We start from the raw sequence: 25,917 nt of genomic DNA, 5'->3' as shown, positions 1-25,917 counted from the left end.
ACCTTTGGATTGCCAAGAACAGCAATTCCTAAGGACAGTTTTCTTTTTTGACCACCACTTAACTTTTTAGCTTGATTATCTTTGATAGCCTGCATGTCTAAATCCAGTAAAACCTTCTGCACCTGTAAAAGCAAAACGTGAACAATGTTATTTTTAAAAGCACACCATTTACATAATTATCACTATTAGTTTCTAAGTGTTCCAATTTTAAGATCAACCTTTAAAATGTTATTTTAGTGCAGAATTTAATTTTGACATATATTCATATGTACTTTTGAAATAACAGATAAAGTTCCTGAAGGAAAGGTCTGTTTACTTTCGTGTGATTTCCTGAGTAGTGGGGAAGAGGATCAAAGGCTGTGTGTGCAGGGGGAGATGATGTGAAAGGAAAGGAAGAAAAGAAATACCTATACTGGAGACTAGCATCCTCCATTGAAACAAGGACAGTTTCACAGGTGCAAAATCTTTACTCAAAATTCTAATTCTCTGTAAGGATTTTGTTTAGTGACTCAAAATAGGTTTTTTACTTAAGATTTTCAAGCGTATTTTTATTACAAAAGGCTGCTAATTTACAGGGAATAAAAGTAATGCATTCAATATGAGTAACATACTTCTTGTATTATATTATTAGCTGGTATTCCTTTGACTGAAGCCAAAATGGATAAGTTTTCTTCTACTGTCAAAACATCAAAGTGTATATCTAACTGTGGACAGATGCCAATCATTTTTCTTGCTTCAAACATTTCATCTATTTCTGAGACACTGTGTCCATATATAGATGCAAACCCTAAAACAAAATATATACATTCATATTAAATATATTAAGTATATATGCTTTAATATATACACTAATAACTCAGTTACTTGTATATTAGGCATATAAGGTAAGAATTAAGTTAAATTTGGAAATTCAATGCACCCTCATTTCTATACTGTTGGTGATTTACTTCAACTTATAGTTCAATCTCCTCTTCCCTCATTTCCAGGACATATTACATAGTGGAAAGAGGAAGGAACCAGAAGCTTCATTGGTGTATTATTCACAGTGATATTTCAGTAACAATCTTCCTTCATTTCCAGGCATTACACAACAGTGGAAAGAACAGAGAGATAAAAATATTCCCCTAACTAGCAGTGTGATCTTGAGAAATCAATCTGAATTCCAGCTTCTTCTCATATAAAATGAATACAAATATTTCCCACTTATGAATTGTTAAATCAATGTGATAATGTAGATTCACAGCAAAAATTATACATTCTTTTATAAGATATTAATACAAAGTGATGCAATTATAAATAAACTTAAACATTAAACTACAATTTAAAAGATTCAGATTCAATACATGGAAATTTGGCCCTTTCTTAAAATAAAAATTGTACCTCTACTCTTTGCTTACTGTGGAAATATGGAGCTGCCATATTGAATTCTGATCTACAGGGCAATCACATATAACAATTATATGTTTGAGGTATTGTTCTTAACATTCTATTTTAGGAGATGGTATTGACATTTATTATTCTTTCCTTTTGAACTATTGTCATATAATTAGAAATCTGTATCTATTTTCTCAACCTGAAATATGTATAGGTCTCATTTAATATCCAGGTAATTACTTATTTATCCTTCATTGAAAATGAAAAATCAACACACACCCAATCTGATAAAATAGGTACAAAATTAGAACCTTTTTACTTTATGAATCATTTTTAATTTTCTATTAAAAACAAACGTGTATAATAAAAAAAGATAAAACACCTTTATAGACACAGAAGTTGGTTTCAAATCACTGATAAAAATCTATCGTACATATTTCAAGGATAATTATGTTGTGACACCTTAGTTAACAATACTAATAAAACAAGTAAGATTTTTTTTTTTATGTCAGAAAATTCTCACCATCAGAAGGTGGACACAGGCCACAAAGAATATTCATCAATGTACTCTTTCCTGTTCCACTGTGTCCAAGTAATGCAGTAATCTGACCCTCATATATGTCAAATGACAAATCTAGTTCAGGGGAAAAAAGGAGAAGATTCAAATATAATTTTTATTTCTGTTGAGCTATACAAGATAGTTCATACTAAACAAGTCAATAAATTTAAGACAGATTTAAAGTTACCAGCATATGTACATGTGTCATGTTTAATATTAAACCATAATAACAATTGTTATAGTAAATGATATGAACAATAAGTAATAAAAATAAACTTTTATTTTTTGTTCCCCTGATTTAGAGGGTGCATAAAATATTGGGGAAGATCTTACACTCACTTTGGAGAATTTCCAAAGGAGTTAAAATAGATAATAAAACAAAAGTTTCTTCCCAAGAGTATTCATAGGCATGTCAAATATATTGGCAAGAAAACTAGAAATTGACCAATAGCATGAGAATAGTTAACACTTGACAGGTTCAATTTAAATAAGAGAAAAATGGAACAAAGAAATGTCATTGGATGGATGTGCCAATCATTGAAGGAGGACAGGAAACAGGGATCTGAAAACCCAGCTTCACATAGAGGGGTGGGCAAAAGTGGGCATACAGTTGTGAGTACATGAATCACAGAGTTTATTCTTGTATTTTTATTTATTAAGCATTGCATTATTTATTCATATTAAGCTGTAATCCTACTTTTGCCCACCCCTGTAAGTACAGCCCTTCATTTAATGAAGGTGATCTGGGATTTAGTATCCCTACGGCTGTAGGCCAGAAGTAAAAATGAATCATCTCTGGAAGATTACATTACCTATCCCTGCAATTATTCATATACAGTATATAGCACTGAGCCAAAAATAATCAAGCAGGAGAAAGCAAGTTAAGACCAAAAACCAACCGAAAAGATAAGCAATAAAAATAGATCTAGAGGAGATGTGTATACTGGCACCATATGAGAAGATTTAAAATCATTAGCTATCATATTCACAAAAGAATGTTGGCAAAGAACTAAAAACTGCATAAAAGAACCAAGTGGAAAGATAAAAACTGTAAAAGGTAAGTGAAAAAGATTTCAATAACTTTCCAACTATAGGGAAAATCAGTGAACGACAAGAAAAGTCAGAAGAAAATACCTAACTAGAGCACAGAGATAAAAGTGTAAAAAACTTGGAAAAGAGAATAGAAGACAAATGGAATAAAGTGAAAAGTCATAGCAAGTAACAGGAGAGAAAAATAGGACAAAAGATTGAAAATGAAATGGCTGAGAATTCTCTAAAACAGAAGCAAGACATCAAGCCACAGATTCAAGATGCACTATACAACCGGCGCAGAATAAAGGTAACAACAAAAACATCACCAATGTTGAGTATAGTAAAACTGCTGAAAACCAAAAATAAACAGAAAGATCTTAAATCAATAACTAGTTAGTAGGTAAATGCAAATTAAACCTTGTTAACATATCAGTGTATTCTACCACAATAGCTAAAGTTAAAACCACTGACAATACCAAAGGTTGGTGAGGAACTGTCATACATTCTGGTCATAGCAAACAAGAGTACCAATTTTAGAAAAATGTTCCAGTTCTTAATGGAACAAAGTTAAACATATGACCTAGCAATTCTAGTCATGACCTAGATATTCTACTCAAGTATAGTCATGCACCACTTCATGATGGCCATATATTCTGGAAAATGCATTATTAGGCGATTTCGTCCTTGTGTGAACATCATAGAGTGTACTTATACAACGAGCTATGCTCTTACACCACTGGCAGTGCAGATTTGTTTACACCAGCATCACCACAACATGAGTAAGGCTTTGCGCTACAATGTCACAAAGCTACCATGTCACTAGGTGATAGGAATTTTTCATCTCCATTTATAATCTTATGGGACCACCTTCATATATGTGATCCCTCCTGCCCCCTCCCAAGCAGCTCACTTGGTCTCTGTAAGTATGTGTATCAAGTATGTATGTTCTGTTGGTTCTGAAGAACCCAGACTGACCCACTGCTATACAACTACAATTCTCAGGACAGCCCCTTACAAAAAAAAGAATTATTACTCACAAAGTATCAGTAGTGGCGAGGCTGAGAAACCCTGTGTTAAGCCAAAAGAAAAAAAAAAAAGCAACTAATCTATATACTCATGCATAATAATAAAAGGATAAGTAGTTGAATATTTTTCATCTTAACAGTTATTACTTTTTCCTTTTACTACTTCGATGTTAGTTGTATTATGAATATTAATCACATAAATAAATGTAAGTATCCCTAAAGGAAAAAGAGAAAATTGTGATAAAGAAGCTTAAATTTCCCACAAATTATTTTTCCATTTGTAGTTTAATACTAAGGAAAGCTACTTACTTCTCAAAGCCTCCACACTGTCACCTTTCTTTCTGTAGGTCTTCTGAATACCATTGATTCTGAAAAAAACACCATTTTCTACTTTAAGTATTTAAAGCAATTTATAAATGTGTTTCCATGTACGTCTTTAAATCAAATCTGTCATATTTTGTAAGAATAAAGTACCTCCCTACTAAAATAATCAAAGAGAGCTAGTAATAATTATAAAAGCATTTGTAAAAAAAACTACAAGACAAAAATATAGTATCCCTCTCCATTTTAGATGTCATTCATTCATTTTTCATAAGCCAAATTCTAAAACAAAGTGAGGCATTTAACTCAAGCAATTTAGAAATTTCTTTTCATCTTTGATACTGGTCTGTTTGCAACTAATCAAATACTTGATTTTAGACAGATTAAAAAACAAATGCTATTTATTTCACATCAGCACATATTTCAAACTGTAAATAAATGTGAAGTGATTCTCTCATTCCACTTTAAATGTTTTACATATTTTACAGAATTAATGGTTTTATTAACCAGTTTGTTTTATCCTTGAAAAGGCAGACCACTGGCCCACTAATTATATCCTAAGTATTTCCCTCTCCCCAGATTTTATACATTTTTCTTAAACTGAAAGAACAAATTACACTTCACTTTTTCTTTCATTTTTCTTTCTGCTCTTTTTCTCATTATTTTTTAATTTGGTTTTGACTGATCTAGCAAGAGAGTGATTAATTTCTTTGGTTCTTAGAAATTAAACAGATATTCTAATTATGTCACAATACCTAAGGGTCTGTGAAATTACCAGAGGACAATTTCATATGTTGTATAACTTAGATAACATATCCTGAATCAAATTATAAAGTTAATATGTATTGTTTTAATCCAATACCGAGAAAGTTTAAAACAGCTTAATTGTGTAAACACCCAGTTTTATTACTTTAAAATCTTTTCCTTAAAACGAAAATTTCAAACCTAGCAACAACCTTATTCTAAATGGTTGCAAAGAAGGTAAGAACTTAAAAGACAAGTAGCTCTTATTAACATGTTTCAAAAATCATGAAATGTGTACCAAATCTCCTAAGATAAATTACTTACACACCTAAAATATAGGATTTAAATGTGGCATGTTCCATCAGCAATTCTTGTACCTAAATTGCCAAAAATTAAATCATACCTTATGGCTTCTTTTCCTATAAATTCTGAAGAAACAGGCTCAACAATTTCACTAAAACTAATATTCCCATTAACATTGCCCTCTGATAATTCCTTATAATTTCTTTTGTTCTTTGACCAATACGATGGCTTCAGAAAATATAAAGATGATCTCCGTAAGCCAAATTCCCCTGAAAAATAAAAAAACTGAATTATCATAACGAACTTTCTGAAAACCAGTTTTATAATCATAAAGACAATATGTGAACTATACAACAACCTAGGTCTTGTTTAGATATAAAGTACTAAGTCAATACTGAGATATAAAATATATCTCAGTCAATAAATAGTTTCAGAGTTGCTGAGAGTGCATGGAATGTAAAGTTGAGTAAAGCACATTTTTTCCCCTAAAGGCACATAAATCTGTATGAGTACACGTGGCTAAAAAACAATGCAGGATGTGAGGCATGTCATCCATAATGCTAATAAGAGTCTAGAAGAGGAAACATTGATATCTGGCTAGGGGAAATATTTTGAAATCTTTAATGTATCATCTTAGAGAGTCTATGAAAATAGGAAGTTCTTAGAAAAGTTAATATAGTTCATAGAGAAGCTTTTTAGAATTAGGAGATTAATACATCAACAGGACAAACACAGGAGACTTATTTATGGTAGACAGTGATAGTTGCCTACATAGCATGTACCCATTTTCCCCATTTTCTTCCCAAAACCGACACTTTAAGAAGAATATCCACTCCTAGACGGCCACGTTTCAAAGAAATCTGACCCTAATTACAAAGGAGATTCTAATCGATCTAATCAGTTCTTGACATGCTCTAGTGATTGCTATTGCCCCAGCCATAGGCATGTAACCTATCAGACAGAAGCAGCAAAGGGCTTAGTTGGGAGAAAGTTTCGCCCTCCCTCTTCCACCGGCCGTGAAACAAAGAAGCATAAAACCCCAAGGTCATGAGGAGAGCAAATCTGCCGGACTGGAGACAAAGCTGGCAAAAGCATGGGGACAGTGGGTCCCTGATGGATGACATGGTTGAGCAAGTCAAACAACTTGAAAGCCATCCTATCTCTGGACTTCCTTTGAAGTAAAAAACAATTGATTTCCTTCTTGTTTAAGCCAATAAGAAAAGATTTTCTGCTATGAGTAGCTAAAACAATCCAATACACTGGATATGTGTTTAAATAGGTAAATAGGACTGTACTAATGAATATTAAGTATAATAGGGAGAGGGAGGGTGATAAGAAGAGATTAAATATATACAAGTATTGTGGAGGACATTAACATATAATGAGTTTCTATTTAACTAGATATACCTATTTAATAAGGATACACCCACTAAGGACTTTGAGAGGGTGATTAACCTGATTAAAGGAAACAGTGAAGTTCTTCCACTTAAGGTAAGTAATTAGATGAGAGTCTAGACCAGGGGTGGGCAAACTTTTTGACTCGAGGGCCACAATGGCTTCTTAAACTGGACCAGAGGGCCGGAACAAAAGCATGGATGGAGTGTTTGTGTGAACTAATATAAATTCAAAGTAAAGGAGCGGAGGGGAGAGCAAGAAAAACGGATAGAACAGCCGGATCCGGCCTGCGGGCCGTAGTTTGCCCAAGGCTGGTCTAGACTAGTGCTACCCAATACAACTTTCAGCAATGATGGAAATGTCTTATATCTATGCTGGACGATATGGTAATTAACAGCCATATGTGGCTACTGAGCACTTGTAATGTGGCTGTGCTATGAGGAAATGAATTAATTTATTCTACTTAATTTAAACTTTAAAAGCCACATGTGTTTAGCAGTTACCATATAAAACAGTGCAGATCTAGAACACAGACAAAAATAATGAAGAACTCAAGGGGAAAAGAAAAGGAGTACTGGGTATTTCATAGTATTTTGAATCTATAGGAATTTGCTATAGATCAGTGATTGTCATCTCATGGCACACATAAACTAATTACTAGGATCCTGTGGCACACAAAAAAATGTTATATCTTTTGCTGGCCTGACCAAAAAAAAAAAAAAAAAAAGTATCGTTTTGATTCATTCACACCAGACAGCTATTTTGTTTTGTTGTTGTTGTTGTATAGGCTGTTATTTTATTTGACAATCTAAGGGAAAAGAAGTCAGTGCCTCTGACTAAATAGGGAGCACACCCGTTGAAAATCGCTGCTACAGATGCAGGATAGAAGATGAAGGGAATGGTAGGAGATACAGATTGCTTCATAGTTTTAGACCTCAGAGGGTAAAACAATGCAACACTTTAGACAAAGAAGACTGAGATAGGGAAGTACCAAGTTAAGAAGTTCAGTTAGGGACTTAAGGCTTTTAAAACAAACTGCTCTTGCCCTAGCCAGTTTGGCTCAGTGGATAGAGCATTGGCCTGTGGACTCAAGGGTCCCATGTTTGGTTCCAGTCTACAGCTTATGCCCAGGTTGTGGGCTTGGTCCCCAGTGGGGGATGTGCAGGAAGCAACCAATCAATGATTCTCTCTCATCATTGATGTTTCTATCTCTCTCTCCCTCTCCCTTCCTCTCTCAAATAAAAAAATATATATTTTAAAAAAACAACTGCTCTCTTTTTACACAATCTTCTTATATTCACTACTGGTTAAGACATGGGTACAAAATATATTTATTTAAAATTAAATTAAAAGCTTTAACAATGAATATAAGTTGGGTGCTTTGGCTAAAAAAGAAAGAAAATTAAGTTGATCCTATGTGAACAAAACTAAAAATCTTTAAAGTCAAATCCAAAAACTATGTGCATACCTGGAATGACTTGATCAAGATAAACAGCCAAGAGGACATAGAATATACTATTAAGTATTAGCATGATAATAGTAATTATTAGAGGATATGGACCTTCAGTCAAATTATAAAATAAAGCACCTTCATTAATATCTTCCAAATGCATGACCTGAAGAACAGAAACACCAACTTTATTATACAAAAATGATAAAAATAAGCAAAAGCTACCACTACTTAGAGTTACTCCTTATATCCAGAGTGACAGTAATCAAACTGGGCCTTTTAACAGATTAAAATCTACCAAATTAGTAACATAAATTTATAAGGAAAACAGTAGGAACTTTACCAAACTCTTAAGTTTATCACAGCAATCCCTTTCAATCATGTTTTTAATGTGGTGCTTCTAAAACTAGTATACATCCACTCATGGGGTATTGAATTCTAATACTATCATTATCAAATGAAATAAAAATAAAGTATGATGTTAATACTAACTAATGGCAAACAAAAGACTTACAGTCCACATAGAAGGCAAACAAATTAAAATAAAATTATTTCAGTAGAGAATAAAATTAATGTCAACATCTTTTCAATACCGAAAAGGGACAAGGTATTATAATTAATTAACATAATTATTAATTGTTAAGTTATTCATGGTAGCTCTATGTGAGAGCAGAGAGGACTGTATTAGAGTTTGAGGCCTCATTTAGCTTCTAGACCTGCCAGTAAGTGAATAAACTGTTAACTATACCACCTTTCTGAATTTCAGCCTTATCTGTGAAAAGAAGATGAATTAAATGACACTAAAGGTCCCTTCCACTCACCTTCCTAAGTGAAGGAGACTCGGTGGATTTCCAAAACGTGTTAACAACAGCTCTTAGGTCTTAAGTAGCTAATTTCTTTAACTCAATATTTTTAAACAATCTATCTTAAGTCTCTACCCAGCAAACATGAATAATGTCTTATACTAAGTAATTCATTTTTTCTCTGACATTAACCAAATGTATGTTGTTACATAAAACAATTCCTTACAAGAATTTTTCCCTTAGGACCTGCCAGCCCCTATAAAGACCAATAAAAATCAAATTTATAAATCTAAATATTATTTAGGTGAATGATAATCCCATGAATCCTGGACCAATAATAGCCACCAGGTCTACTTATTTTACTGCTACAGTCATGAAATATTTGTTCTGATCCACACACAATTTCCTCCAGACACACATCTGAGATTATTTTACAACAGATAGCAATGTAACTAGGCCATAAGCAATCTAAATTACCTGACACCTACACTAATCACTTCTAACAAACTGAGTTATTGCAATGAACTAGACTGCTGAGATATACTAACACAGAAGGTGGAGAATTTACAAACAGATAATATAAGTAAATTAAAAATGGAGAAAATATAAATGAAACCAATATAAAATGTACTCCAGTATTCAAATATTCCTTTCTCAGATTTAATTTTTTTTTTTCCAGATTACAGATAGTATTCATGGTAGTATAACAAGCTGCATGAAGCTGAAGAGAAAAAAAAAAACATTTAGTGAAAGCAACATAAATATGCCACCTACCTGTGCAATACCAATCAAAAAAGTACACTGACAGAAGGGACTTAAAAGCCACACTAATGATTTGGGAAAACTTTCCATGAGGACTATCAAAAGGCCAACAAATCCAAAAGCCACAGTGACTAAAAATTCAACTATTCCCACATGTTTTGACTTTTTAAACAGAGGTGTCAGCATTAAAGCAAAAAATACCTATAAAATATAAATATTAAGTTTAATGCACATTGTTCATATACATTGGTATTAAAGTACAATTAATTTCTAAATGCTATGGTAAGATATTTTATTTTCATACAAATAGTGATATACATTTAAAAATTTAAACTGACAAATTTAAAGACTGCATATTATCTAGATAAGAGGCAAACATGATCACCTGTAGTCTACAGAAACCATAAACAGCTATGTGTTTCTGGAGTTAGATATGTACATATATGAACAAAACAATAAATCAATGAGCTTTTAAATACAGACCCGATCTTTAAAGTTTTATGTATCGATATAAAACAAAACTAGTTAAAAACTGGGCAATTATGTAGAAAAGTATATGAGTCATATGTATCTTATTATGTTAAAGAGAAGAGGGGATAGTGAAATATTTACTAACTGGCACAGCATGGGTATATAAACCAACCAAGTTGGAAACTGGAACCACTTAGGGGTTCTCAAAGTTTTTAATGCCGCGACCCTTTAATACAGTTCCTCATGTTGTGGTGACCCCCAACCATAAAATTATTTTCGTTGCTACTTCATAACTGTAATTTTGCTACTGTTATGAATCGTAGTGTAAATATCTGTGTTTTCCGATCGTCTTAGGCTGTAGAGGGGGTCACCACAACATGAGGAACTGTATTAAAGGGTCGCGGCATTAAAAAGGTTGAGAACCACTGACTTAAAACAAAGGCTGGTCATTAACAGCCAGCAGTCAGCCAATATACTTAATGGACATCAACACTTCCCAAGAGCTGTATTTACAAAGACATATCTTTATACAACATCATCCTGTAATATAAGTTAACTTTCAAGATTTCATGAAAACAAAGGGATAAAAAGTCTAGTACTACACAATCTTAAATGCACATGTTATATGAAGAGTACAAGATAGGTTCAGAGGATTTGTATGTGAAATACATCATATAAAAACAAGTTAAATTGAAACTTGAGACTATTTTGTACCTTTCCTAGAATGAGGTACAATGATGCCATATGTGTCATTTATCAATAACCTCTTAACAATCTGTCTTTCTTGGGAAATTGACTATAAGTAAGCCAAAGAATAAGACTTTACTACATTAAACAAATATTTCGGCAGTTCCTATTCCTATTGCAAGTGGAAATACTTACAGATGATAACCCATACAGGAAAAAGAGTAGAAATATCACGACACAGCTACTTTGAGGGAATAACGCAGAAGTTGTTGCAATAACTGCCATTAGAATGGACATGAGGAAAATCAAACTTGCATACAGCAGAACCCAGGAGAGCCTAAAGTGAGGATACAAATACATTTATGGTTAAATGCATGGGTTTTAAAAGTACAAATCACTTTAAACAAAATTTCATCTTTAGTTCAGTCGTTATATTCTTAAAATTAAATCAATCTCTTTCTGTGTATGTTCATGTATTGAAAATGAATACTCTTATATGTAGTTAAAAATACAGTACTGGTTAAGTTATACTCTGATATAGATATTAAATGGTGATTATCTTTGCAAGAGTAAAAAAAATGTTATTATCAATCATGATTAATTTAAATTTAATATTTCAAAATTTCAATCATACACATCATTTCTGATTTTCTTAAAATACACGAGTTTAATGACTAACAATTTTCTTTATTGCATGTGCTACAATAAAACCCCTGATAACTTATGGTATTTGAAACGAGACTACACCACTAATCAACAACATAATTACTACATATTTACACATCAGATCAAGATCAGTAACAGATTCACTATATTTGTTCGAAATTTCTCCTCAAATCAGAGATCAATGGAATTTCTATAGTAGTTTCATTTTATCTTTATTTTTCAAGTTAGTAGATGATTTAACATATGCTATCATAAAATCACTGTAACAGAGCTAAAGGATACCTAAATTTCCAAAATGCAACCCATCATTTTACAGAGGTAAAACTGAAGCACTGAAAGACTGTTTTGCCTAAATTCTTCCAGCTAATGCTTCCTCAAAAAATACTTTAATAACCCAATGCATCTTAAAAATCAATCACTACTAAAATGACAGGAGGGGAAAAAAAGAAGCAAACAAAACAGGTTATACACAATGATCCCATCAGGTAAAGTATTATAATTAATTGTTGCAATGAGTTAAATGGAATAAAATTTTGTAAACTGGCCTATAATACCAACTCCCATGCCTTACAAACTTTTCCCAAAATGTATTAATTTTTCTCCCAATATGGGGTCAAAATAAATTTTCTCATAACACAATAGGAAAATTAAGGAAAATACACCTATAATTACTAGTAAAAATGCATGACTCTATAAAAGTATCAGTTTTAAAATGTTCACTTGTGAAAACATTTTTCATTTGTTTCTCTATCAATTATTTAAATTTCATCTTAATTCACAAATAACCTTTTTTCAGGAAAAAAGCCTATAAACTGCATGCACAAAGTTCAATCATTTTAATTAAATTTTTAATAGCATGTACATGCTATGATATCAGGAGAGGACCATACAAAGCAATTAATTTCTAACTCTCCAAGAGCTCATATATTCTATGCACTGAAAAAAAAAACACACTAAAATACATGGAGCACACTTTATCAATTCAAACAAAATGTGAAATAGAATTTAAACATGTAATGTTAACATGCTTTCCAAATCCCACTTTTCTCATGTTAAAACAAGCCCATCGATTGCTGAAGCTTGTTGAATAGTCTCACATTTCAAGAGAAAGACAATCCCTGTGAGAAAACAGGAGCAGTACCTCTGCTACAAAGTCAGGTGAATAACAAAATTGAAATTCTGAAGATCTGTATAATTAATTATTAGTCATACTGAATAAACTTTTAATAACATACCAAAAGGCAGTGTCATGAAGTCCCATTATCTTTAAAAACTCTTTTAGCTTTTTCTCTTTTTCTGCCACGATATGAATTGCCAAAAAGTATCCAAAGGGTGAAAATGCTATTACTAAGTATATTAAAATTACTCCTCGGGGAAAGGTATCTATTTCTACAACAGCAGTTTCTCCCATAATAACAGCTTTAGTTGATTCCAGCTCCTTCCATACAGAAACATTGGTCTTCAACTATAATTGGAAAATGTAAATACATTTGATTAATTTTCTTCTGAAAGTAACCCCTAAGAAATTGTGATAAATATACCAAAAAAATTAGTCAATAACCTAATAAATACAATCCTCAAGAAGCTAAACACCTGAAATAAAGTGACTGACCCCAGAACTATGATAGAGTAGAATATTGCTTTTATATATTCTGGAAGCAGACCATAAAATTTAAAGTCTGAAGTTGGGAAGTATACATATTTTGATAAAATAATTTGTCAAAGAAAATAAAATTTCAGTTATCATCTTAAGCAATTATATATGTATATTAACAAACATATTCATTTAAAAATTGAAGAATTAAGAAATGATTACTAGTACCATGAATGACTATCATTAAAAGTGTTCTTTTAAATAGTATTTTTTTAAAATAGTTATGTCCTATTGTTTTATAATATATGTGTACAGCATGTATAGATAGAATAATGTAATTATGCCCTATGATACCTCTACCAACATTCAACAGAACATATAAAATGTGATCTGCTTGGCCTATTCTTCCAGTGTGGTCTGGACTGTCTGTACCTTAAACTTCTGTATTACTGATTTGTGTAATATTCCATATCTGTAATATATATCCCATGTGTGAGAGTTTATAAGACAATTCTACATATATTATCTCATTTGGTTCTTTTAACAACCCTGTCAGGTAAAGCATTATTGTAGTCATTTTACTATACAGCAGTCTAACAACAGAGACAGGTCTTCTGTTCGAGGCCTCCTGTTCATTTTTTATAAAAATGTGAAGCATGGATCAGGCCTAAGCTTGTCTTTAAAATATAATTGTAACATTCCATATGCAATCCTAGTGGCAGAATAGTACTAAAACTACACTGCCAAAAAGCAATAGGCTGAACTAGCTTCGCCTCTAAACTAACTGAGTTTTGGAAAATCACTTAATCTCCTTATGCTTTATTTTTTTTAATATATTTTATTGATTTTTTACAGAGAGGAAGGGAGAGGGGTAGAGAGTTAGAAACATCGATGAGAGAGAAACATCGATCAGCTGCCTCCTGCACACCCCCCACTGGGGATGTGCCTGCAACCAAGGTACATGCCCTTGACTGGAATCGAACCCGGGACCCTTCAGTCCGCAGGCCAATGCTCTATCCACTGAGCCAAACCGGTTGCGGCCCTCCTTATGCTTTAGTTTCATATATAAAATGGACATAATAACAGCAGCACCAATCACAAAGGGTTGGTAAAGATTAAACTGGTTAATATTAGCACATAACTTAGAATCATGTTTGACAAATAAATTATAAATATTTGTTAAATTAAAAAATAAAATCTACCACTATGATTAAGATAAAGATACTCACTTTCTTTAAATTAAGTTATTTTTATTCAAGGGGGAAAGTCTGAAAATACAGATCTTTCACAAATATTACCTATGGTCAACACAGATACAATAATACAGATATATAGAACGCTGAATTAGAAATTATCCATTAAATGTGGGTTTCAAAAATATTAAAACAGAAAATATGACTTTGTCCTTATCTTTTTCTCTTAAAGAAGTTGTAATAAGTTACGTATTTTATTCATTTGACAGAAGTCAAAATAAATACTGTTGTAAATACCTAGGGCATAACTGTTAAAATAAGATTTGGCTTTCTTTTTCTTCCTTTATCATATTTACCTGGATAATGGCAGCGTCTATGGATGCTTGTAAAACTGTGAACCCTGAGGACCAGTACTGAGCAGCCTCACATGATTTTGAACAGCCAGCTATGGGGGGAAAAATATGAGATATAAGATTCTGCATGACTTGTAAATGCCTTCTCTTAAAGATAACATATGGAGGTTTACCAAAGTAATATGATTACTCATTTTCTACAGGACCAAAGAAAATAAGCAATTCCCCTTCGAAAACTAAAAATATCACATTCCTGATGTGTTCATTTGAAATTTTTGAATTAATACGTTAACGTTATGATACTGAATGGTAAATGAAAATAAATAGAAACTGTAAAGATAATTATTTAAAATAAGTCACTTTTCTGTTTTAAGGTAAGTTACTCTACAATGACTTATCAGCTTGAAAGCACTTCCAGATACAAGGACAAGCCCAGGTTAAGTCAATAGAAAAAAATATTCTCTAAGGCCTCTTTGGAATTAGTCACAAATTCAATACTTAGCATAGTGACTTCAATATTGATCAACAAATGTCTCTGGTTAGTAATATTTCTTCAGAAGTTTAAGCACTGAAGGCTGTTTTCCATGTTTCAAACATAAACTAATAAAGTTCACTGGTGGAAAACCTTGAGGTTTTAAAGATATGTAATATACTATTTGTGAAAACAATTACATGGAGAAAAAATACAGATTAGAAAGTCATATAATTCAAGATACATTTTTGTGTTACTGTAATCGATGTTATATAAATGTATTAAAATGAAAATGGGTGTTACATTAATTGTATTTTATATTATATACATAGATGTAGATAGGTGGTTATTTAAGTAGACTTACGTATATTCATGCTACACTTGACAGTTTTCTTATCTGAACAAATAAGTATTGTTGAAAATGCCAATGTTGGACCGGACTAAAATTTTGCATATGAACTATGAGCAGGAAAACACATACATTTAACAAGTTTTCAATTTTTTAGGGGGAAACTACTTACCTCTTGAATTCATATAAACAGAAGTTACTGGAATCATATCAGGAAAAAAACGGAGTTCATAGGACATGAAGTCTTTGAAAAACACGCCTACAAAGCTGTCTGTCTTAAAAACACTGGATGCTAGCAATTCCTTTTCATTTGCATATTCTTCAGTAATTATGACTATAAAATACAACAATATAGTTAAGTCACAATTTAAAGTAGTTTCTCTAATAGACCAAATTTACCATTTGATGAATGTAATATTTTATAAACACTTCTGTTTTATGTTCTAGCTTCTTAGAAAATGAAGAGCTCTTCTAAAAAATACTTAAAAATAACAAATAGTACAATTTTACACACATGATTTAACTGTCATTTAATTATATAAATTATGTACAATACATGTTATTGGTATGATAAGAGTATACACTTTATATGTGATACTTGCAGTTCACTTATCTATCTCCAAGTTAAATTATACAAATAAGTTCTTGATAAATGAGTGGGCACTTTCTTTTCAAATATCTTATGAAGAAAATTCCATAATCCTTCTCAGACACTAAAGTATATATTTTAGTAACTATGATGCAATGCTTCTTTGAATAAAAACTGGCACTTAAGACCAATATAGCCTGTTCCTCTCTTAGAAGATATGTGGAGGAAATACTGTAATCATCATTCAGATCCTTTCACATCAGATAACCCTAATTTTAAAATATTTTCTTGAGGCTTTATTTACAAGCAACTAGTTTTCAGTACGGAAGCTTCAGAACATGTGGTGAAGTGGAAAGAACATAGGATTAGTATTTAACTTTATTACTTATTAGCTGAGTGAGCACAGGCAAACAATTCCCCAAACTTTAATATCCTCATCCACAATACCTACCACCTGATCGCACTGGGTTCTTAAGATCAAATGCAGTCACAAATATGGAAATGCTTTGTAAATTTAAAGTATTACTTAAATGTTAATTACTGTGATTTTCCAGACCTTTTAAGGTAGACCTGCAACTCCAGGATTGATACGAATAAAAAGGGTGTGAGGTCAACGTCCTCTTAGTCATATTACCATGTATGTAGGTATATCCCATTTTCAGATAGCTTATGTTAAAAAGACAGAACTTTAAAAAAATCTATATATGTTTCTACGATTTTGGCATCTAAATTAATACACACTGACTTGAATTTTTTGGTGTATATGCTTTTCTCCTGCTTAGACTTATCAATAAATTTTGTTCTTAACATTTCTGACCAGTTTTTTGAGCTGGCATGCTAAATTATTTTGATTATCCATGTTACTTGTGCTTAATATGATAAACCAACAAACACACTATATATCAATAAGATAGGTGTTTGATAAAAATATTAAATAGCAATAAGCCAGAAAGAAGTCAATGGGGGGAGTTACTTGACTTCTGATTATATAAACAAATATCTTCTATTCAATGATGCACTATCCGATAATGTCATAACATATACTAAAAGTTAATTACAACTACCCTATTATAAAACATGTTAATCTGTTATTATAAGGCATGTTAATCTGTTATTTTCTACAACTCAGCATTTCATTAAATCAGTCACCACGGTGTGAACATCTCTGTCACTTTCTCCAAGACCTGCTTTAGGTTCTCTCTCAGCCACTTTACTCTCCGTACCTCACTGTTTTCTATTCCATTTCTTTGTGAGAAGTACAAACTGAGAAAAAACGGACTCAGGCACTTAGCCACAGTCAGTCTCCAAAACTAAGTACTTCTCCAGTTTACACCATATACCTCCATAAATAAGTATGGCAATCTGAAAAGATTACTGCTTTATCAGCTTTATCATATGTTCCCAACCTCTTAATTATTACATGAGACAGGCTCGAAATGTTCCTTCAAATCTTTTATCCCATATAAATATACTTATTTTGTAATGGCCTAAGAATTAAATATAAACTATTAAAACATATATTATATGCCTATTAACAAAAATATAAATTTATAAATTAAAGTTTCAGAAGAAAAATAAGACGGAAGAGTTAAATGATTTTAATATTTTTTAAAAACTATACTTTGGTGGAAGGGCATGTCTCTAAATGTTAAGAATGTTATTTACTCAATAAAGCGAGCAGAAAAATGCTGAAGAGGCTTTCTGTAACAGATAGAATACAGATAAAAGCTCACAATACCATCAGAAAGGTGATCAGTAGAAACCTTTTGCATGATGTTTCTTGTAATATTAGTCGCTGGAGTATATCCAAGAATTAGGTTAAAGAGAATAGATTTGTCCATAGAATTAAGTTCAATATCAGGCACTTCTTCATATTTCTTATTTGGATGCATCATGCTAATTAATATTAACCAAAATAAAAAAAACAGTGGAAAAAGAATTTCCTATAATAAAGGAAACAAAATAATTATGAAGTATAACAATGGCAACAAAATTCATCAAAGTTTCTATGCAAATAATATAATTAATACCAAGGAAAAACACGAGAAATATGGCTCTCAAGTACAAAAAGTAAAAGCAGTTCTATCCTAACCCAACAGTCGTATTAATTTTCCTTTACATTTTTACTATATTTTAAAAAACAAGTCATGTAATAAATTAAGACATAAAAATTAATGTATTTAAACAAATGTACTCATATATAATTTCATTTAAAATAACTTACCAAACACCCCTAATAAAGAGGACCATAAAAATGTCTATTTAATTCTACATTAAAACTCATGCTTTAATTATACCTAAATTTCGAAAACTACACTCAGTTAAATTCAATAGTCTGCTATAATAGAGATGAACTATCTATTATTTCATCTTGCTATTTAATTGTTCTGCTGGTTTTAGGAAAAGATAAACAATATATTTTCATCCTTTAAAATTATTATTAACTGGTTAGCCAGAGTTCTTATTTTCCTTTAGCCTTTAAAGCAGTGTATGCTTTAAAACATTACTTTAAACAAATACATGACATAATTTTGGTAATGTTAGGCAATTCAACCCAGAGTCAAAAGATGGGAGGTTATGGGGAATAAACTACGAAATAATGTTCAACAAAGTTGTCTGTGGAATTTATTTTTCATTTTATGAAACTTGGGAAATGCATTCCCAAAAATTCAAAATTAAGCACTGATATCAGACATTAACTAAATTTAGGAATCATTAGAATTTTTAACATTTAGAAAATAGGTAATTTAGGTACTTTCTATGGCTTTTTTACTTCACAAGCAAATTAAAGGAACGTAAAAATATTAAATTATAATAAAAATGTATTCAGCAAAATAAACATCTCTTAAAGATGGAATGCAGAATAAACTGCAAGAGGGCCTAAGAAAGAAAAACATTTAACTTACCTGAACACTACTTTTTTTAGTCCTGCATTTAATTAGGTAATTCTTCAGTAGCAGTGTCCTGGTCTGCCTCCAAACTCCCACCTCCCTAATTGCAGTAGCCATGTTTTCTGGATCAGTCTATCAAAGGGAGGAGATTTAAAAACAAAAATTAAAAATTTTTAAAAACTGGAACCACACAGTTAAGAACATGCCATTTTTAATGGCAAAACAAACGAATGTCCCAGTCTCAGGTTGGATGGATGTAAGCATACTCCAAGCTGTCTCTCCTCCCTGGACAGAATGCACGGAACAGCAATTACCTGGGAGGTAATTAGTGGCACGTGAAACAAGAGGGAGCCAGAATTATAACTACCACCCAACCAGCAGTGAGCTTGCCACTTTTTCCCTGGAATGCACTGGAAGCAGGCACCAGGGCACCGATCTTACTTTGTTTTCTACTTTTTCTTGTGTCCCTGTCCCCCAGTAATCCCAAGATAGTAGTGGCAGGCTGCAATGACGAAAGTTTAATGCAGCCACAACGCTGAAGCAGGGGAACCTTCCTCTCCATTCAGTGGAGTTATGGTTCCAAAGGAGTGGGGCCAAATCCTACTGCTCTCTTCCCTACTTGCCACACGGGACCCTGGATGTCGTGAATGTGGTTGCAAAGTGTGCAGCCCAGTGATACAGATAAACCATAGCTTTCCGGCTGGAGGATGAAAAAGCGGAAAGCAAGCAGGGAGAGCAAATCAAAAGGAGCTCAGGAAAGAAACACAGTAAAGCTGCTTATTAACTCCTGGACTAACCCCCAAACTGGGCATACAGGGATCTTATCCTATTCTGTGTACCACAGGCTTGAGGAACTGAACAGACAGATGTCAGACCACTGTCCAGATTCAGACCTGTCACTGGGTGGTACACACGGGACACATCCGAACTGCAGTGCACAGGCTTTTGAAAACCAAACTGAAACGAGAACCACAGCTCAAACAGTGTGGGCAGAAACCTGCAGCCTGAGCCTAACCAGGTGGGCAGCAGGCTGAAAGAAAGTAACAACACTCTCTATAGGATTAAGGCAAAACTCAAAGTCTCATACAATCCAAAATTACTTGGCAAATGAAGCATGTGGAAAATATCAACTCCTTTAAGAAATGAAATTCAGCAGAAGCCAATGCCAAGATTTCGAAATTTTCTGGCAAAAAATTTAAAGCCGCTATTAAGTAAAGTGCTCCAGCAAGTGGTGGTGTTCAAAAGAATAAAAGGGAAAGGCAGTGAAGAATGCCTGGCCTGCCCCACATTTAACATTGGCTGTGAGAACGGAATCATGCAGACAATATCCAGGAGTTCGCTCTCGAGTAATATAGTTCACACAAGCACATGGCAGAGTTGGAAATGATGGGAGAGGACCATACAACATTGAAGAGCAGCTTTCTGAGTACACAACATATATCAGACTTTCTCTTTTGCAACATTAGAAGATGATCCTTGAAAGCACAAGTTTACAACTAAAATACAATAAAACTTTTAATGGCATATTTTGTAACATATCATACTTTTTCGAAAACTTGTAATGTTTGATATAGTTCTGACTCAAAGTGTTACCAATGCAGTATTTTTAAAACTCTTTAACAAACCCACTTCTTAATTGCTGAAGAAAATGACAAAGATACAGAAATAAAGGTACAAAAGTTTAAAAAAAATTAAGTTACTTTCTATTGACTCACAGCATACATGGGGAATGTGTTGTATAGCTTTAAATAATAATTAGGTAGGTTTTAAACACCTAATATTAATCAAATATTTAACTTTCCTAGATGAATACTCTCCTAGGTTAAATAATTCATGCTAAATCTAACAAATTGAAAGAAAACTGAAAGCTACTAAAGCCCTTTCTCCTTTTCTAATATATGAATAATTGACTTAAAGATTAGAAGTTTACATAATCTGAAACTCAATCTCAAAAATTCATTTGTTTACTAAAGAAATATTGATTACTGCATTAGTATGTTATGAAACATATTTCACCTTTCTCAAAACAATACAAAATGCACATGACCTTTAGAAATAACTGTTAGGGGGAAATCATTTGGAATGCATTAGTTTTATTTCCGAGAGAAAAGAATTCAGATTATATCCTATAAAATAAAGAAACTGAATCACCCTGATGTTCTTAACCTTCTGGTAACAGATGTGGCCAATCACCTTAGCAAGCTTGAAAGAGTCTCAGAAGGGCTCTCAGCTGAAAATGTTCCGCTATCTCCCACAGCTGACTGTCGGAGTTACTTCTGTTCCACCCCAGCAAAGCTGATTATCAGGCCTCTGTTCCAAGTCTGTAACCAATAAATAAACCGTAACTGCAGTTACCAAACTGGTCATCACACCAAACGGGTCATCATTTTTTTTTCACGTCTTAAATCTTAATCTTGAACTTGACCATGAGATCCTTGACAAAAAAAAAAAAAGACTGCCTAATCTATCTTTGCTTCTCTACCACTAATGGTAATATTATAACCAATATCACCTTCCTGCAAATTACTTTACGAGTCTGTAGAGATCAATGGTGTGCAAATTACAATGGAGGAGGTGGTGGCTAAATCCAGCCTGTTTTGTATAGCCCGGAGTTCAGAGGGTTTTTTTTCCCCATTTTTAATGACTGGGGGGTCGGGGAATCAAAGAATAATATCCTGTGACAGGTAAAAATTACATGAAATTCAAATAAAGTGTTACTGGAACACAGCCATGCTCATTCGTTTCGGTATTGTCTATGACTGCTTTGTGCTCCAACACCAGAGTTAGGTAACTGAAACACAGGCCAGATGGTCTGCAAAATCTAAAATATTTACTATGTGGCTCTTTACAGAAAAGGGGGGTCTACTGACCCCTGATACAGAGTAAAGGAATAGGAAAAAGTGGCACATTCATTTAACACTAAACATGATGACGAAAAACAAGTTAGACACTATCACTGACTTTACAGACAGATAAAATGTTATATAATGTGATAAGTGCAATTGGGAGAAAGAGCTTGGAAAAGACTGGAATGGAAATTCCAGGTAGAGAAAAAAAAAATGGAAAAGCTAGACTCCCAAAAAAGCTTAACTTGCATAAAGAACAAGGACACCTGCAATATGGCAGAGGCACAAAGTGAACTAGGGCAAAGGATTGCAGGTGCATGCTCCATACCACACTGTACAGATGGGCAATGGAAATAAGTGGTGGAATACCCAGCGTGCAAAATCAAATTAAGACACTCTATTTTTTTGTACCCACATATAGCATCCCGTATTTCCTCTACCGGGCTTTTCAGACCTCAGCCTGACTGGGTAACTGCCTGGCAATCATCTATTTCACTAATCCATTCCCTCTCCCAAAGCCCCAAACCTTCACAAAGCGTCTACTCCCCACCCCACCCCCCCACCCCGCACTCTTCCTCCCCCCGCATCACCCTCGGATGACGAGCGGATTTCTACTTCACTGAGAATACTGAAGCTACTGGAAATTTCCAAAATGCCCCCACCATCCCTCCTACCCACCCACCCATCTACAGCTAATGTGCCTAATGTAATGTTATACATTTCAACCAAGTGCTACTAGTATTTCAGCCTAAACTGAAGGCTGTGTTCATTAGAACTCTGAGCCACAAAAGCGCAAATGCGTGGAGCCTGGAATTAACTCTCCAGGGTGGGGCAGAAGTCGGTGTACAGCTGTGACTACACAAAACAGGAGTTTACTCCTGTGGCAGTATTATTACTGCATGATTTTCCCATACGAATAACTGTATGCCTACTTTTGCCCACTCTGTACTTTTAACATTTATTTATTGGAAGAAGGGGTTAAAGCACATAACTTGGCAGATAACTTGAAAGAAATCCTGCCCACACAGGCTTTTCAACTAATGAAAGAAAAGCACTCCAAAAAAAAAAAAAAATCAAGCCTTTTAACTTAACAGGAGATAAATTATAAATGCTCTCTTCTCTACTATTTGAACATTTGCTAAAGGCAGTATAATAACACAGAAAAATACTCCCTGTTAAAACGCTTTAACCTAAAGTTTACGACAGCATTTCTTGCTGAATGGGAAAACAGCGACGCCATCAATGGTACAATGATAAGCTCTCCAACACCTTTTCTTAATGGCTCCTAAAAGCTTGTGCTTAAAACTGTTTTAACCCAATTAGTTCACACACTAATGCAGACGGCCACGTTTAGTAGAGTATTACAGAATTCTTTTATAACATCATCTTCCCAATTAAACTCAAGGGCAGAGATTCTACATTTTATTCATGTCGGTACTCTTGGCACACAGTTGAGTACCTGGGAAATAAGATACTCAAAGAATCATGGAATGTACCAATAAATTTGCTTTTATCCTGAGTGTAAGGTTTCCCTATACTCAACCCCTTTGAAAGGAAAATACATTTAAACAGCACGTATTCAAGGATTCATGCCTTGTTAGTTCGATTTCACCCGAATACCCCAAGGGCCCTAATTACCCTACTATTCTCTTGTGTGGAGTCTTCCCTAAAGATAGGAAATATCGCTCTCTGGGCCCAGACACGAAATAGAAAGCGCCAGAATTTAGCGTCTGGCATCCCCGGGTTGAAATCTCAGCTCGACCTTTTTTTTTTTTTCTGGCTGAGACCTTCATCAGCGACTTAACCTCTCTGAGACCCATTTTCCACAACCGGAATAACACCTCCAACCCCACAGGGTTGCCCTCAGGATTAAATGAGATAAAGACTAAGCCTGGCTCCCAGTCGGGAGTCCACCCTAGACTGCTCGCCTCCCCTTCCGCTCCTGCCGAACGTCCTTGATGCACGGGAGACCTGAGCGTCTCCATTCGAGACTTATTTACCTGCACACCTAAGCCTCGGAGCTCAGGACAATCCCTCCAGGAGCTGCTTAATCGCCCCAAACGGGGAGCTCAATGCCTCCAGCCTGCTGAACTCGCACACAGGCCGAAATATGTTCACGCCCGGAGCTTTTCTTTGCGGGTTAGGAAACGGGGTGTCTTTCCCCCCGCAAATCGTGTCACGAGCTGTGCGCATTTTCCCCACCCACCTCCCTTCCACACGCGCGGTGAGGACGAGCGAGCGCGCCCCAGGGAATAAGGAGTAAGCTAAGCTAATGCTGCGGCTGTGCGGGGGCGCGCGGGGGGTGGTGATGGACAACATTTCCCATCTTCCACGACGCCCCGAGGGAAGAAACGACCCCGTCCAACCAGTCGCACCCTGGCGGTCGCCCCCCCAGCCCAGCCGGCCTCGGGTCCGGGGTGCCGGGCGGGGGCCTCCTCAGCACCCCAAGCATCCGCACACTCACGCCCAGGGAGGAACAAACCGCGCTTCCCGCGCGCTGGGGAGCGGCCTCCCTCCCACACCCGCCGCCTCCACCTCATCCCCGACCCGCCCGCATCCTACTCCGCTCCCCAGCCTGCCCCTCCTCAACGGCCGCCTCCAGCCGCCCGGCTCGACCACATCCTCCCCCAGCGGCGGGCGGTCTCCCCGGGTCGGGGAGCCTCCAACGCCGCTGCCCTCGGCGCCGTCCTCACTTCAGGGCCCGGGCCGGAGCCGCAGCGCAGTCAGGCCGGGACGCGCTCCCTCTGTGCAGACCGCGCTCCGAGAAGTGCGTGAAGGCGCGTCCCCCCGCGCGCGTCCCCGCCGCTGCGTTGCGCGCGCCGGGGCGCAGGCGGGGAGGGCGGAGCATCCGCGAGGGGCGCGCGCCGGGGGGGCGGGGCGAGCGGGGCTCCGGGAGACCAGGATCCCGCGCGCCCGCCTAGCTGCGGAGGCCTGGGAGTCCCGCGTCGCGAGACTGCGCAGTGGAGCCCTCCCCACGCTGCCCGGGGAGGCGCGGGCAAAACAAGCGGCTGGAAGTCAGGAGCTCGGGTGTGAGTCCCAACCCGGGCGACCTTGCCCGGCGGCCCTCCCCGCGGCGGACTCCCGGGTCGCAGCTAGTTGTAAGAATCCGTCCTTTTTTTCTGTATCCCCGCGACGTCGAGCCGGTCCTCTCCCTGGACTGCTGGTCCCTACCCTCCTCCGCAGTCCCTTCTTGCCGCAGCGGTGGGGTGCAGTGACCTCGTGGTCCAGCTTCCTGGGCACCCCTGGGACATCTGGCCGTGAAGGACGCTTTGAGTTTCTGCAGTGTCCTAGAGTGAGAGTCTGGGAAAAGGGCAGATTCTGAATTTTTAAAAAATGCCCTGAGGCAAGTGGTATCTTTTTAAAACTATACTTTTTATTGATTTCAGCGAGGAAAGGAGAGGGAGAGAGAGAGAAACATCAATGATGAGACGAATCATGGATGGGCTGCCTCCTGCGCGCCCCCTACTGGAGACTGAGTCTGCAACATGGGCATGTGCCCTCCAAATGCCCTGAATCGAAGGGTGATCTGGTTGGTAGGTCGAGGCTCAACCACTGAGCCACGCCAGCTGGGCACCAATGGTATCCTTGACAGTTTCTTTTGCTGAAAACATAAACCGGTGTTTATAAAGGGGCTTATGTGGTAGTAAAAAAAATGACCTTAAAGAAAAGCTCACAACGCTAGCATCACAAATTCTTTTCTCTAACTTTACGTATGGTCACGTTTCTTTTTTTTTATTATTTTTTATTTTTGGTATAAATATAAATGTGTAGAATTTTTTTTAAATACGTTTTGATTAATTTTAGAGAGAGATAGAAACATCGATGAGAGAGAGACGTTGATGGGCTGCCTCCTGCACATCCCCGACTGGGGATCCATCCACAACTGGGTATGTGTCCTGAGAGGGTTGAACTCTTGGTTCATGGGTCCATGTTTAACCACTGAGCAACACCAGCTGAATTGTATGGTCGCCTTTCTTTGCACAGTTCTTTACTTTGGGGAGTTTAACTTAATTTAAAAAAAAATTTTTTAATTCTGTC

At 35.5% G+C, this 25,917-nt stretch overlaps 1 protein-coding gene across 3 annotated transcripts in view; it reads right to left on the bottom strand.

The window, feature by feature from the left end:
• Window positions 1-24,693, bottom strand: part of ABCA5 (ATP binding cassette subfamily A member 5) — a 59,866-nt gene extending 35,173 nt beyond the window's left edge. Inside the window, exons 1-15 of one of the 3 annotated variants that reach the window (XM_080680761.1) lie at window positions 24,573-24,693; window positions 21,227-21,354; window positions 19,049-19,165; window positions 17,881-18,085; window positions 15,726-15,887; window positions 14,736-14,824; window positions 12,828-13,057; window positions 11,122-11,263; window positions 9,781-9,969; window positions 8,222-8,369; window positions 5,459-5,627; window positions 4,300-4,358; window positions 1,898-2,008; window positions 612-787; window positions 3-122 (exon numbers count right to left, since the gene is read on the bottom strand). In XM_080680761.1, coding sequence (XP_080536887.1) covers window positions 3-122; window positions 612-787; window positions 1,898-2,008; window positions 4,300-4,358; window positions 5,459-5,627; window positions 8,222-8,369; window positions 9,781-9,969; window positions 11,122-11,263; window positions 12,828-13,057; window positions 14,736-14,824; window positions 15,726-15,887; window positions 17,881-18,085; window positions 19,049-19,150 — 1,902 coding nt within the window. In that variant the 5' untranslated portion in view covers window positions 19,151-19,165; window positions 21,227-21,354; window positions 24,573-24,693. Of the gene's footprint in view, window positions 1-2; window positions 123-611; window positions 788-1,897; window positions 2,009-4,299; window positions 4,359-5,458; window positions 5,628-8,221; window positions 8,370-9,780; window positions 9,970-11,121; window positions 11,264-12,827; window positions 13,058-14,735; window positions 14,825-15,725; window positions 15,888-17,880; window positions 18,086-19,048; window positions 19,166-21,226; window positions 21,355-23,879; window positions 24,089-24,572 lie in introns of those variants that run through there. The other 2 variants (XM_080680763.1, XM_080680762.1) reach the window with 2 other exon arrangements.
• Window positions 24,694-25,917: the final 1,224 nt, after the last annotated feature.

The sequence above is a fragment of the Plecotus auritus genome (assembly GCF_963455305.1).
Source record: "Plecotus auritus genome assembly, chromosome: 7".
In the NCBI taxonomy this organism is placed as follows: domain Eukaryota; kingdom Metazoa; phylum Chordata; class Mammalia; order Chiroptera; family Vespertilionidae; genus Plecotus; species Plecotus auritus.
This window is presented reverse-complemented; position numbering and strand designations above follow the sequence as displayed.